The 14,764-nt window shown below is 39.3% G+C and overlaps 1 protein-coding gene across 2 annotated transcripts; it reads right to left on the bottom strand.

The window, feature by feature from the left end:
* On the bottom strand, positions 1-10,596 carry LOC117950396 (RNA-binding protein with multiple splicing 2). 2 transcript variants are annotated; one of them, XM_034881438.1, is made up of 8 exons: positions 10,107-10,596; positions 7,445-7,522; positions 6,139-6,177; positions 5,856-5,918; positions 4,747-4,897; positions 3,620-3,783; positions 1,776-1,848; positions 1-814 (listed from the first exon to the last, which is right to left on the bottom strand). In XM_034881438.1, the coding sequence occupies exons 1-7, from the start codon at positions 10,362-10,364 to the stop codon at positions 1,783-1,785; spliced, it is 819 nt and encodes a 272-aa protein (XP_034737329.1). In that variant the 5' UTR covers positions 10,365-10,596; the 3' UTR covers positions 1-814; positions 1,776-1,782. The 2 variants fall into 2 exon arrangements, with proteins under 2 accessions (XP_034737329.1, XP_034737338.1); XM_034881447.1 differs by having other exon boundaries at positions 3,635-3,783; positions 10,107-10,595.
* Between the last annotated feature and the right edge of the window lie 4,168 nt (positions 10,597-14,764).

Raw genomic sequence — 14,764 nt, 5'->3', positions numbered from 1 at the left:
TTTTTTTGGACAGGTACCCATTTCCCCCTAAACAAATTGCACTGTCTCTTTAAAACTACATCAACAGGGTTATAGGATCAAAAAGTAACACCAAAAAGATGAGACGACTAAACCTCCAACTTATACACAGGTTCATTATTTTAGTTGCACAAATGTGCATAAATATACATCACGCAAAAAAGTACAAAAATATTAGTACTTTTCTTTGCTCAAATAATGACAGACATTGATATGATCATAAGGACTAGGATTGAATTAGAACATAGGGATGCATTCACAAGGTCCATGCGAGATTAGCCATTTACACAACAGCCTAACTTTCACAGAGGTAAGACCAAGGTTCTACTGCAAAACAAAACATTTTGCTGTCTAGGCCAAAAGGCAAAGAGGCAACACAAACACTAAGAAAATCAGGATACACAGAACTCTGCGTTCTAAATTCATGCCAAAAAGACTAACATGCAAGGACTCTTTAATGCCTCTACACCTCCCAGGAGCTGCGGTAAACCATGGAAGGACTATCTTAACAGTAACTTCAATGAGTCAGTTTTCCTCATTATGATATTATGATCCATTGAGTTTTGACTGGGCTTTTTTTTAAGTGCTAAGATGGTACCGCAATAGTTGCCAAGGATAAGCTTGGATTGTCGACAGCAAGATGGTTTCAACTCAGACTCCCCCCAGAGACATCGAGGAGATATAAATACTGTTCGTTTATAATAATGCACATTTGTCCATTAAATAAACCTGATTAAATTAATCAAGCGCTTGGTAAACCTCACTTCAGCTGGATAAATGTGTGGTTTCCATTGGCCTAGAGAAGACAGGAAAAACAAGAGTTAGTGTAAACAAGCCGATCAAGCATTCACTAAAATAAAGTGATAAGGAGCTGGTCTTTCTCTATAGTCTTCTTACTGTCAAAATAATCAATGAAAAGACCAAAAACAGTGTGTTGTCTAACAAATCAACAAATCTCAGCCCAACGCCAATTTGTTCCTAATAAAAATGTAAATAATTAAAAACAAACTACAAATGTAAGTCCATTAAATAAAGAAATTTCCTGAACGGCTGGGCTGGGCTTTTGGTGACGTTTCAGCTGCAGATTAATTACACAAATTGGTGCTTGTGTTTTGTGGCAACAGGATGGTGAATGTTAAGAACTACAGCGCTCCGCTTCATGTTCTAATGAAGGAACATGCCACCCAGTGAAACACTGACTCAAGATTTATTTAAAAGTTTCAGCCTAAAAAGAAACAGTCTGGGGATTTTTCCTCATCAAATCTTTTGAAAATTTCAAAGACCAACAATGAATTGATCCTACTAACTGTATCCCACACCTCACAGCTTAATCCTCTTCCATTGTCAAAAAACACATTACATTTTAAGGCACCACTGTTGCATTGGATGACATGTTCATTTATTACAATGAACATAAGCACTGTAATTTATTGTGAGTCAATTCAAGTGTATCAATCCGCAGCTGTAAATAGTCCAATAACAAGTGAATGTTTGATAAAAAGCTTGGGGCTGAGTGCCACAGACTGGCTGGACTGTTGGTTTTAAAGTAAAACTTTTCATGGCATTTAACAAAAACTTCTGTTAACACTAAAATCAGTTTAAAGCAATTTTCATTTCCTTCTGGAGTTTTAAGTCAAACATGGTTTTAGTCTCATTATGCAGGTTTCAGTTTGCATGGCATCAGGGATAGCAGATAGAAGACTGTGGATGGGGGGTTGCAAATATTAAAAAACACTGTTGTAGCAAAAGTTACTCACGAAATGTCTAACAAAACTGCCGGGACTTCCATCCAGGCTGGGAAGTCTCAGAGGGAGTAGGGTACCAGCGCATCTGAAGAAACACAAAACTATTTAGGTACAATAGACCAACACAAGGCTCCAGTGCTTTAATCCTGCCAATCAGTAAACACTTTGAAATTTACTTTTGACAAGCAGGTTTAGAAGGACTGTCCCTTTAAAACCAAGTCACTGAAGCCATGGGTATGTGGGTCAAGTAGAAGTTCATTGAGGACAATAGTCCTCAAGTAATTAACAGGCATGGAAATGTGAAGAGTTGAACCTCTCCATGTGTTTCCACATGGTCAGAGCTGGTACCTTTCCATACCTGTGACTTAAACCCGTAGCAGAATGAAGCCCACAGTTGTACACGCACACAGAGAGGCCACAACAGCTTCATATACTCAGGAGGTTATCAACAAACACTTGATGTTACACTTCTGTGTCATACATTCAAAACAAGGCCAAGAGTCAGTGGGAAGAGAACTCTGGGCATTTAAGGGATCTTTCACCAGACTGTAATTCAAAAGCCCCCCCCCCCCCCCTCCCCTTTAATGTGGCTACACAGTCATCTTATGTTCCAACAGGAACGTGGACAGTAAGTTGGCACCTCTAGAGAAGGGCATCAGGTCTGACAATTTTTTCAAGCAAATACCTCACATTCCTCTTCTTATGCCCGACGAAACAGTCTATGTAATAGCTGTCTATTTTGGAGTGTAGCACTCCCCTGTGCCCTTACATTAGGCCCACAGGAGGAAGTTAGATCACAATGAACTTTGAATGACCGAACAAGGGTAATATTTTCCATTGCTATTGTTATCCAAGAGGCTGCCCACTGTTCGTAGTGAGCTACAAAACTGCTGTAGCATTTAAACCGCAATTAGCTGCATTATAAACACTTGCACAACCAGTCGTCCCCCATTTTGCTAATTCCAATTTTCAGTAGACATGATAGAACCTTTACTAAGTTTAGATGAGTATTTTTTTTTTTTAAACCAGATACAAAGATTGAATACATGTTTTAAAATGATTTTACTGTATAAATGCAAACAGTCTTAGTTGGGCTTAAACTCCATATTAAGGCTCAAAGTTAAATTTTTTTCAAATTATTACTCTTTAGGTCCACGCTGTCCAAGTTTCATTCTCCAGCAGACAGAGGGAACAGTTAGGCACTAAGGTTCACAAAAAAAATAAAAAGTATATCTCCGTGCAAGTGACTAAACAACATAAAGGAAGCCATGGGCCAAAATCAGCCAGATGACAAACACAAATATGATTTAAGCTAGGTGTGTGATATTGTGAGACTACACTACAGAATGCACGGTCACTTAGGTTTTATATTTTCAACATGGTTCTAAATTCCATTTTATAATATAACGACTGGGCACAATATGTGCAGCAAAGAGCGACTTGCAGACTTGACATCTGGGTTGGCTTCAGCAACAAGTCTTTGTGTTGTTATTGTAATAACAGGACCACTGGGATGGTTTCAACAATCTACCTCTGCTTTAAAAGTGCACCATGTTGCACTACCAATTGCAGTGGTACATCCTTAATTGTCTCATTTTAAGGTTACGTTTTACGAGTAGAAATGTACCTGCAAACAAAAAGCAAAACTTTATTTGGCCAGATGAAGGCGATACATCTTACTATCATGCGGCTCAGTTGGCGTCTTCGTTCCAAGCAGAACAGCGTGTGGGATAATAACTGTTGCACAAAAAGATCTGCTGTTTGCAGGTACATTCATTCTGCGTCTCTACAAAAAGATTTCCTGCATTATGCCGAGTGTGTACTAGACATTACTCAGGAAAATAGGAGAAACACACCGGCTGGTCCCTCACCTGGGCGTGGAGGGCTGCAGCTGCGGCAGCAGCTGCTGGGTAAGTGAAGGCTGCGTGAGGGAGGCCTGGGGTCAGCTCCGTGGTGTACAGCGGGTAAGGAGTCCAGGCATCCGGAGATGCTGGGATCAGTGCTGCCCCTGTCAGATCATCTGGTGAAGCACAGGGCGGGAGGAAACATTGTTGACTGACCTACCTTTCAACATATAGACTTTTATAATTTAGGCAATCGGTACAGATGGTAAATAAGAAAATGTGTCATCAAAACATGCTGCAAAAAGGGGTTTTGCTGTGTCGTCATGTGGCTTTTAGGTTTACTGCTGACAAATCTTACTGTAGTAATAACTTGAATGGTCACTAAAATATAAAAGAACTTTAACAATTCAGTCAGACATGATTTCACTCCCCATTCATTTCTATGTGGGCTGGGACACATTCACTTCTAGTTGAGAAATGACCGTTTATTTCCCCTTCCCACTGTTCAAAACTTGGGACGGACAGGATTTGAGTGATTGCAAGGCTTTCCAAATATCTAGTCAGTGTGAGAGCAGGTGGATCTGATTGGAACATATTAGTTATGTTCTTGTTTTAGATCTACACGGTGAAAAAAAGAAAAAAATGATGCCGTTTGGCTGCAGTGATTGCAAGGACCTAGTGTACATTCATGAGCCGAGATTTCCCCACATTGTTACAATTCTACCCACATGGTTTCCTGTCCCTCTTGCTTTTTTGTCAGAACACACACACAAGTAAATTCTGCCCCTGAAATTTGGTCTGAATGCACTTTAAAAAACTGTTACCCATCACCTGCCAGACTACTGAATCAAGAAAGTATTTGAGAACAAGAGCTGAGACAACTTCTGACTATACCCGGTGTTAGTGGAATTTCCTAGCTGTACAGAAGCAAAGCGGCTGTCTTAAAGAGTCGAGAGGACATGCATGTGGAGGTGAGTTAGTCTTTTATTGGTTAGATACTGTTTTTAACCACCGCTAGTTTGTCTTTAATACCACAATATCCTGAAACTTTTTTTAAAGGGTTACACAGGCAATTGAGTACTGGCGTTGCCAAAGTGAGAGTGGATGAGAGCCTAGAGTGGTGCAGCCGTACAACTTACATGGGTCCCGTGCAATGAAGTGTGCTCCTAGAGCAGGGTGGATATTTGTGGGGTTCGGTGTGGCCATCAGCTTACTCTTTGCCATCTTCGTGTTGGCTTTAGCAAACTCTAAGCGCAGGGTCTGGGGACTTTCGGGGTCAAAACGGATACCCTGGGGGAGAGACGGAGGAGGGGGGGACATAGTATCGTAAGGGAGGTGGGCTGAGTTTGAGGGGCTGTAGCTCAGTAGTCTCACACATGGCCTCCTCTCCTAAAGCTGTGTTCAAATACTCTGTATGTATCCTTCAAGCTTCCCTTGAGCTGAACACAGTTCTTAAATGCTCAAAAAAAAAGATAATTTCTTCAAAATAACGAAAAAGGGCAGACTGGAAGGTACACACTGAAATATTTCAACATGCTTGCATCTCTTTTTCCTCATGACGAAATCAAGAGCACATGCGGCTAAAGGAGGAGTCAGGAGGAGAGGGAGATGGGGATAAAGGCTGATGGCGAGACTTTTGAGTGTAATTCCCTTTAGATGGCTGAACCCTGCTTGTGTTCTTGTGCTTTAAGCGTTGTGCCCACATGCAGGTGAGTAGTATTTTGGTGTGTGTGTCTGTGTGTGTGTGTGTGTGTGTGTGTGTGTGTGTCCGCTGGTGTGTCTAAGAGGTGATGTTCATGAGGAAGGCTAGGGTATGAGAGCAAAGTGTTAGATACTGCCAGATACGTGGGCTACTTGGTGACAAGTTAAGGTTACACTACTTAAGATGTGTCCAAATAACACTACACATGTGGCTACAGAACAAGTATTACAATAAGCAGTGATATGCAAACTTGGGAAAGCTATACCAGACTAAGAAGGGTTGTGTATCAAGGTCAAAGTAAACTACCGTAAGGCTACGGGATTCTGGCCTCTTTCCAAAAATGGCCCTGCCATTGATATGTAGAAGACACAATGGGTAGACTTTGAGAGATTCTTATGGGGGGTAAAAAAGTTAAAGCTTTAAATTGTTTTGTTCAAGCAAAGGTTACAATTTAAGAAATACAAAGCAACATTTAAAAATAAAAAAAAATAAAAAAAGGGGGAAATCAAAACAGCAAGCCAAATGAAATAACAAGGGAATGCTTACATTTAGCGCATTTTTCGCAGCTTCAGCTCCAGTACGACTGTCAAAGGTTACAAACCCAACAGGCTGGAAGGCAAAAGGGAAGAAACACACTGTGACAACTGACACTAACGGACCATGTTAACACGCAAGAACCTTTGTCAAATATTAAATTAAAAGTTATTAAAAAAGTGTCAAACAAATCAGCTAGAACAAGAGGACAATATAAGTTCATAATTCCAAAGCTAAAGTTTTAGTATTTTAGTAAAGCATTAAAGCAGTTCATTTATGATGGAAGGAGTCTCACCTGTTTTGATGTTAACTTAATCAGTGACCCTTCATAACCCTGCGGGGAAGAAAGATAGCCAATTATCCACCCTGGAGTCACATGCAGGAAGTCAGGCATGAACGCTTCTTGCTATAAAGAGAAACCTGCTTGTGTGCACCTTCAGTTTGAGCTCAAGAGCAGGCCTTCACGGGTCCCTTCTGTCACAGTTTTGTACTTTCATTTGTTGTAGTGAAATAAGGTGAAACACTCAACCAAAGCACTACTTATTGATTTGACTACAGATAATAGATTAAAGCTAAAAGGAAAATGAAGACCATGTTTAGTTTTTTTTAAAAGGAGCGAGCACACATCAGATATGCAAGGGTTCTCTTACGCATAAGATTAAGCATAGATTGAGCATGACTTCCAAATAAAGTCACCGTTTTTAAAACCAGGTTAAAAATAGCAGAAGGGTGGCTTAAGCAGGAGCAAATTCCTGAGAAACGAAGGGGATTTTTGCCTGACCAGAGTATTGATAGATGGGATCCCTTCTGATCCTGATTTACAGCCATGGAAATTTAAACAACTTTTACCAGCTGTCATAAATCCTTAGCAACAATCCAAACCAGATTTAGCTTCAGTAAGTCACAGGAGGAGACCAAGTAGTAGAATACAGACATTAAAAAACAAAAACACATGGACACATGTACTGCAGAAGCAAAAAGTAAAGCATTAAAACGACTTAAGGTAACAACACATTTCAGTGGTTTCACAATGTCTGATTACACAAGGAATAAAACATTTCCCTACACGGTGTGCGAGCTGGGTCAGAGAGGGTTGGCTGGCCAATCGCGAGGGCTACTCATTTACACATTCCAGAAGATCATCCATGTGCGAGGGATACCACTTCCAATTTAGTTAGGACACGGGTGGGAGGGGTGTTTATGGAACTGGAGTCCAGTCAAAAAGGGAACAATGGCCAAACAATGCTGTGGCCTCATTTCCATATATGCAAATCACTCAACAAGAAGGATTGTTTGAATCAACTAAAAAGGAGCGCTGAAAAATGTTCTGTGTGAGCTACAGGCAGGAATATTACTGCATCAGTAAAAAATACTTTACAAAGAATTGCACACTGGATTACAGTTGCTTCCTTAATAAATTGTTTAAACACCTCATTCTTGAGGGTACAGATAATCCCTTTAGAAACTTTTCCAGCACCTGGCACGCAATCAGCTTTAGGTGAGAAGTATTTTGCATTTATAAACCCCAAATCACAGGGATTTAAAATCTGTACAGCATGCATTGCCCTCTTTCCTTAGAAAAACCTCATGTTGTAACTTACCTTAAAAGGTCTGAAGAGAAGGTAAAGTTCCCGTGGTTTGATATCAACTGGTAGGCCACTGACAAACAGGGTTCGTACCTGCAAACAAAGAGCAAAGCTTTATTTGGCCAGATGGAGGCGACACATCTTCATATCATGCATCTCATTTGGCGTCTTCATTCCCAGCGCGGCAGCATGTGGGATAATAACCGGGTTGCACAACAAGATCTACAAATGTTTGGCTATGGTCCAACACCTCATTCCTCCATACTAACCAACCCACATATGGATGGATATTTTGATGTATGAAAATGCACAATGACATGAGTCAATGGTCCCAATGGTAAGGTGCAAGGTTGTTCTTCATACTACTAGTGTTGCTTTAAGACCTTTTTGGCCTGTGACCCCTTAAAACAAACATCTTCTTGCAACCCCTCATCAGTTTGCACAGGTAGTGAGTCCTTCCAACAAAAGAGTGATTATCCCCTCCAAGATGGTTACATCCGCCAGGGAGGTTATGTTTTCAGTTGGGTTTGTCTGTCAGCAGGACTACAGATAAACTACTAGCCTGACACTTGAAAGGGTGTAGCATTTTTCACTTTCATTAACATTGCCGAGAAAAGGGATGCTTTGGTGCTCTGAGTGCCATCTAGTTTTATTTAAAGTTAAAAGGCCTGAAAAGAGGCAACATTATCCAGTCAAAGCCAAGAAGAAAAGGTTCTGAAAATAAAACCCAAATTTGCACCTAAATATATTTTCTTTCACCAGTTCTACTATTCTTTTAACCATCTTGCAACCCCTCAGATTTATCAGGTGATGCGTTGACTGGACCTGAAAAACCCTTAAAGCCCTTTTCAAAACCCAAACAATCCCTTAATTAACATTAGCTCATTAACAAATCTGAACAATGGTCCACAGAAGAAACCAGTGATCCTCCCAACATGTCACGCGATGGTCTTCATCATGCTGTGGATCCCTGGATCCCGTTTAAGGACCCCTGGCCTTGCCCTGCCCACACATTGCTGTGTACAGTCCAGTGTGGCCGGGGAAATAAACCGTGCAGTGGGAGGCCCATTAGTTTCCAGCCAGTGGGGAGGCCCCCACTACTACAATGGGGATGCCAGACAAACAGCAGTGGACAACAGTGCACAGCGTGCTGCCATTTCCTTCCTCTGACCCGCGACCCCAACCCGCCAGTATTTTTCAGGTGCCACACAGCAGCAATTCTCAGCCCTTTAGAAGTCAGCACATACAGCGACTGAAGGCCGGCTCAGCTGGACACAAACTCAAATGGTGATGTTTCAATTTATCCATCCGCTTCTTGTTGACTGAGTGCATGAACCTGAAGCACTATTATAGCTTTTAATAAAAATTCTATATTCATCAGTTACATAATTTTGGGTAAATTATTTTAAGTAAAACTATTGTGACAAGACAATGTGACTACCAAGCTTCTGTATCTTGATTCAACACCTCTCTAAACAGACGTTTTGGGGCTTCTTCAGACATTTCTCATCAGTTTGTTTAATCTTTGCTCTCAATTCCAAGGGGATAAAGATACAAAAAGGAAATCAAGCTAAGAAAAGTCAAGTGGCCACACATGGCTTTGTTGTAAGATAATGGGAACAAAGGAGGAGCAACAAAAGGCCCCGCGCTCCCCTCAGTGCGCCTCCATAAGGAGTCATTAAAGATGAAATATAGCTGGCCACACAGACTCACAGCTGGAACAAGTCAACGTGGATAATTTGGGGAGTCATTTAATTAATCGAGATCATTTCAAAATGATCTCAATTTTAATGATATATTTAGAGTTCCAAATTGCAGATAAGGATTTCATAAAACAGTTAACATTTATTTTCGGTTTCAGTTTTATGAGGACTTGGAACCGCTTTACAAATCAAAATACTGACGTGTGAAACGTGAAGCGTTTGTGTGATGCATCTGATTTTGTTTGTCACCTGAAGGCAAACAAAATGTCACCCCAACAAACTGGGTGTCACTGCTGAGGAAGAGAGCGGAGAAGGAAATTAATTTTTTAGAAAAATTAGGGGAAACCAATCCAGACAGGCTTGCTGAGAGTACTCACTTAAGCCATGTTTTTGATATAAAACTAGTTTTTAAATTAAATGCAGGCCTACTTTTTCTCAACCCCAATTTAAAAAGATAGCCCAAGTATAAGCCTTATTTTCCTTTTTTGCAGTAAGTCATAAAGAAACAATATGAAGTAGGCTTAAATATGAGGATTGAGTCTTCAATAAAATAAATCTATGAAAAAACCCACAAGATTAATTACAGCTTAATTGGTTAATTTAAGTGTTTGTTTGCAGTAATTATGATTCAACATTTTGATCTGTTAAACAAAAAAGGAAACGTCATTGCAAGTTTAAGAAATAAAGAAATCCATTTTGAGATATAATTCTGGATGATAATCCTAAACTATGCCCACTTCCACTGGACGTGTTTAGCCCCTTTAAATTTCGCTTTCATTACTTTTAAAAGTGCTCCAGGAGAGCGAAAAACCACCAAAAACTAACGGGATTTCAGCCAACATATAACTTTAGCCCCATTTGCGACCGGAAATACATTTTTTTCCGGCTGTCATTGATGAAAACCCTGGTCAAAGTCCGGAGAAGCGGATGGAAAATCAAAAAAGAAAAAAAAAAAAAAACTTATGCCAGCTCACCTCCTCTTCGATGGAAACGTTGTTATTCGGCTCTGCGTCAGCTTTCAGGCTCATGTTGGCGGTCGCTTCTGCGGCGGCTGCGCAAAATATCAAGTTTTTCTTCGTGTGATATTTCCCCAAAGTGCGTCTGAAGCTGGAGTGAAAGTCTTGGTGGCGTTTGAACTTGAGAGGAGATGTGCCGAGGTGAGGTCGTGCAGACGAGGACGGTGGCGTATCCGAAGATATCTTAGTATTAGAAGTGTTGCGAGAGAGAATCATTCATTAAAAGGGAGGAAAAATGAAAGAAAAGAAATGCAGACACGCGCCAAACTAAAGGTGAGAAGGTGGATTTGTGCTCCGTGTGTGGTGGTGAAAGACGGGGGGGAAAGAAGTGCGCGTAAAAACCAGAAAGCCTCTGCGTTCACATCAATGCCCTCAGCTGTGGGACTGTGCGGAGGAAGAACAAGTAAACTTTTCTCATTGGAGCGCTTCTCTCTCTCTCTCTCTCTCTCTCTCTCTCTCTCTCTCTCTCTCTCTCTCTCTCTCTCTCTCTCTCTCTCTCTCTCTCTCTCACTCCCTCTCTCCTCCTGTCCGTGAGTATGCCCCCCCTCCCCTCTCTCTCTCATCCTCCTCCTGCTTTTCAATTAGGTCATCAATTATGTTGGAGTCCGCTGTGAGCCGTAATCAAGCTGCAGATCCGCCTCAGCTGTTGCAGGAAGACCCGGCCCCTCCGCGGCTGCATCATCGTTAGGCCTACTGTGGGACCCGGAGAGCCAATGGCATCTCTCCCAAAACCTCTCCAACATATACAATAATAATAATAATAATAATAATAAGGCAAATAAAAATAGTATTATTCATTTATGGTTCATTTATTTTTGTTGTAATTTCTTTTTGTATGTCTGTATCTGCCTCTGACTTCCTTCACCCCTAAAAAATAAAAAAGGGAAAACAATAAAATAAAGAAGGGGTCTAACCACAGAATTAAACTAGAAATGATGTGCCTATAATATTGGATCTTCTCCTGATTTGTGACACTATGGCTTCGTATTGACCACACAGTCAATGTTTTTTTTTTATCTTCTAGGCTATATTCTGTGGCAAAACATTTATGACCACCCACTTAATAACCATCAATATAAAGGCTATAATGGTACACAGTTCAGTACAGGTAAATGTGTGGATTACTATTGATGACAGTGTTATAATTAAATGTTGACGTAATTATGTCTAACAAATTGACATTATGGCTGAATTATTTTCATATATCAAAGTAAAATAAAACACATTTTATGTGTTAGTAGTTCAATATATTGTACAGCTATTTGAATTAGTTAAATAAGGTCTACACATTGAAAATCAACATTAATACCCCTTGTTTACAGAGGTATAACGTCTTTATTTGTGCCATTACAAATCTAACCTAATACATTCAACAACAATACTAATGGCAATGACAATAATAAATCCTACCTGTCTGTGTTTTAATGATTTGGATCCAGGCTGTGGGTGGAGAAACGGCATGTGTTGTGTATCGAGGCTCGGCCCTGGACGTGAGCCCAGCATGCAGTGCGTTTCCTCACAACAAAACAGCTCTCAAAGGCCACCGAGTTTCCTGACTTTGTATAAGAACACAATCAGGCCTGCAGGGCGAGGAGGGGGGGCGGCCGAAAGACGGACGTAGTCTCCCCGTACTTCTTCAGTGGTGTGATCTAAAAATAGTGGAGCTCTGCTGACTTTTTAGTGTGCTTCTCTACCCAAGTGGTAAATATATACATAGCCTATATATGTGAGAGGAAACATGGGCAGATGTTAGCACAAAGCTTGAGACAAGATGAGAAAGTAGTGAAAAAAAAAGTATTTATCTCATTGTTGTGTGACCAATAAGTGACCTGTTATTGTATTTCAATGCAGCAGTAACATGTAGCCTACATTATGACAAAGCACTGATTAAATATATAGTTACATTTGAGCTTAAATGATATACATTTAGAATTTATTGCCAACATTTACAATGAACATGCCTTGGTGGTTGGTGTGTACACAAAAAAACATTTTAAACATCTTTCAAGAAATAAAATGCCAAAGATTCACTGGTTCCAGCTTCCCAAATGAACATATTTGCTTTTCACTGTTTTAAATCATTATAACCTGAAAATCTTTGGGATTTGGACTGTTGGTCGGACAACATAAGACCGTTTTAGAACAACCCAATTTTATAGAACAACCAGTTAATCAATTATTGGAGAAAATAATTGGCTCATTTATCAATAATTTAAATAATCATTTATTGCAGCCCTACGTTAATTCAAGGGAAAATAGCAACTCTTGCTAAATCATAGACGATTAGATAGATTTTTATTGATCCCAACATGGGAAATTACAGTGTTACAGCAGCAAAATATCAGACACACAGCACACATACAGAATAATAGAATATATCATACATGAAATTGAACACGTTTTAGAATTAAACACAATTCTGAATGATTTAATAAGACAACATCTCCTTGAGTGTGGGAAATTATCAGTAGATTTGAATTAGAAGTGAGCTTTGTATGACTTGTTTGTTTGTATGCTGAATGGTAGGGGGGAACCGAGGGCCTCTTTTAGGAGCCAGTGATGGTACGATGATGAGGTGTTATCTGTTGATAATCAGGTTGGATGATGATGACTGGATATACTCCAGGTTTTATGTTGTTATGCACATTGTTTTATATGAGCGTGTGTGGTGGGTTTTTAGCAAGTTTTACATATTGTTTTATATGATTTTTGTTTGTTGTTGGGTTTTAGGTTCAAGTCTGTGTGTGTTACGTGCAATAAACCAGAGTACAGTAGTGAGCTGTGGTAACTATATAATGCTTCAGTCAGCAGCTGTTATGTTTTGAGAATGTTAAGGAATCAACATACATACGCTCCGTTTGCCATTGTAGTCGCTGCCTATGAAATATTGACCGTGCCGCTGAGTGTTCATTAATTTATTCAGCACAGTTGGTACAGCCTGTACCATGAGGTTTCAATGTACAAGAGGCCACCGTCTTTATGCACCGCGTCCACAGATTCATTATAACCTCATCCACTCTCCTGGCAATTTACACAAAGAAGACACATTTATGCACATGGTATGATCATAAACGGCCAATAATTCAATATTACCTTTACTGTGACAATATGATCCAAATTTATGTTTTTCAAATGGATAATTCTTTGTGTCTTTTTGCTCATGCACTCAGTTTCATGTTGTGTAATGTATAACAGTGAAAACATAGTTCATTGCTTTAAATATCAGTATGATTATTTAATAATTGTGTACACTTGCCATTTAAAAAATAAGATACATTGTTATTCATTTTGGGATCATTTTGTCTGGACCTTTTTACTACTTGATCAGAAACCTTTGCTTCATACAAAGGCAGATGATTCATGGTAAAAATAAATAGGTATTTGTAAAAGAAAATGTAGGTTTTTATATCATCTCTTATTTCTAATAATTGAGACTATTGAACATTTTGTATGGCTTTGTTTGGTGTTACTTCCTCTCTCCCCCTTTCATCCCACAACTCTTTAATGCAGCTGTGCACAATTGATTCCTAAATAATAATCATGGGTTGGAAAACCTGGACCACTGGCAAACAATGGGTTAATAAGCAAAATATGAGTCACTGAAGCTCCGAACCTTTTATGCCCAAAGATGTCACTGCCAAAGATAGCTTTGTGTAGATGTACTGTGCAAACAATGTCTTATTTATATGTTTCGTCGGTTGGATTTATAGGAATGCTTGACGTAGTTTGGAGCTAAACTCACAGACCTCTTCCCTCTAAGTGTTGAGGTTTTACATCATTTAGGGCTGAGACTTTTATAGTTAAACTTATCAGAGATGTTTCTTTTTTTAAAATACGTAAATTGCTTCACAACCTCGGGGGCTGCAAATTCTTGCAGCTTCTCATTATTTGAAAAAGCAAGAGAAGACTGTCTTCTGGTTTTATATCACAACTAGTCCCACATGTCTCAAACTAAACAGTGTCAGTTTGGGAAGCTGTCATGTCCATAAAATATTCTTAGAAATAGAAATGTTCATTTGCTGGCTCTATTTCAAATCAAATTATCAGAAACAGTTGGACAGCAGTGTTTATCAGTGGTTGCCAACATCTTTGGCTTGTGACCCCTTAATACACAAATATCACCTGTGACCTCTTGTCACAGGTTGAGTACAGTGTGTCCATGGTCTGAACCAAACAAGGATCTTTCCTTCTAAGATTGCTCGATTTTAATAATTTTTGGGGCACAAACAGTTGAATCTATCATTTCAAAATGAATTAAAGCAAAAGCCAAATGGGAGAAGTAAGTTTAAAAAATGAATGTAATTATTTTGAGCAGAATACTATATGAACACACACACACACACACACACACATATATATATATATACAGTGTATATATATATATATATATATATATATATATATATATATATATATATATATATATATATATATATATATATATATACTGCATATGTTGTAATGTATGATTCTTATCTAAATTATCAGATAATACCTATTACTCTGCAATCCAGTGATTTACTCCTTTAAGCCATCCTGCATTTGTATCTTTCATACTTTTACATGCTTTTATAAATTCAACATAATATAAACAAGTTCTTTTAACATTTTGCCAG

This window comes from Etheostoma cragini, chromosome 1, assembly GCF_013103735.1.
Source record: "Etheostoma cragini isolate CJK2018 chromosome 1, CSU_Ecrag_1.0, whole genome shotgun sequence".
NCBI classification, from domain to species: domain Eukaryota; kingdom Metazoa; phylum Chordata; class Actinopteri; order Perciformes; family Percidae; genus Etheostoma; species Etheostoma cragini.
Note: the sequence above shows the minus strand (reverse complement) of the source record. Positions and strands in the feature narration are given on the sequence as shown.

Bases quoted from the DNA above. Each gene is read 5' to 3' on its own strand.
- LOC117950396 (XM_034881438.1), bottom strand. From the start codon at position 10,364: ATGATTCTCTCTCGCAACACTTCTAATACTAAGATATCTTCGGATACG. The intron at 6,178-7,444 runs GTAAGTTACAAC...TCTTCCCCGCAG, and splicing joins TTCTCTTCAGACCTTTTAAG to GGTTATGAAGGGTCACTGAT. The intron at 5,919-6,138 runs GTGAGACTCCTT...TTTGCCTTCCAG, and splicing joins TTAAGTTAACATCAAAACAG to CCTGTTGGGTTTGTAACCTT.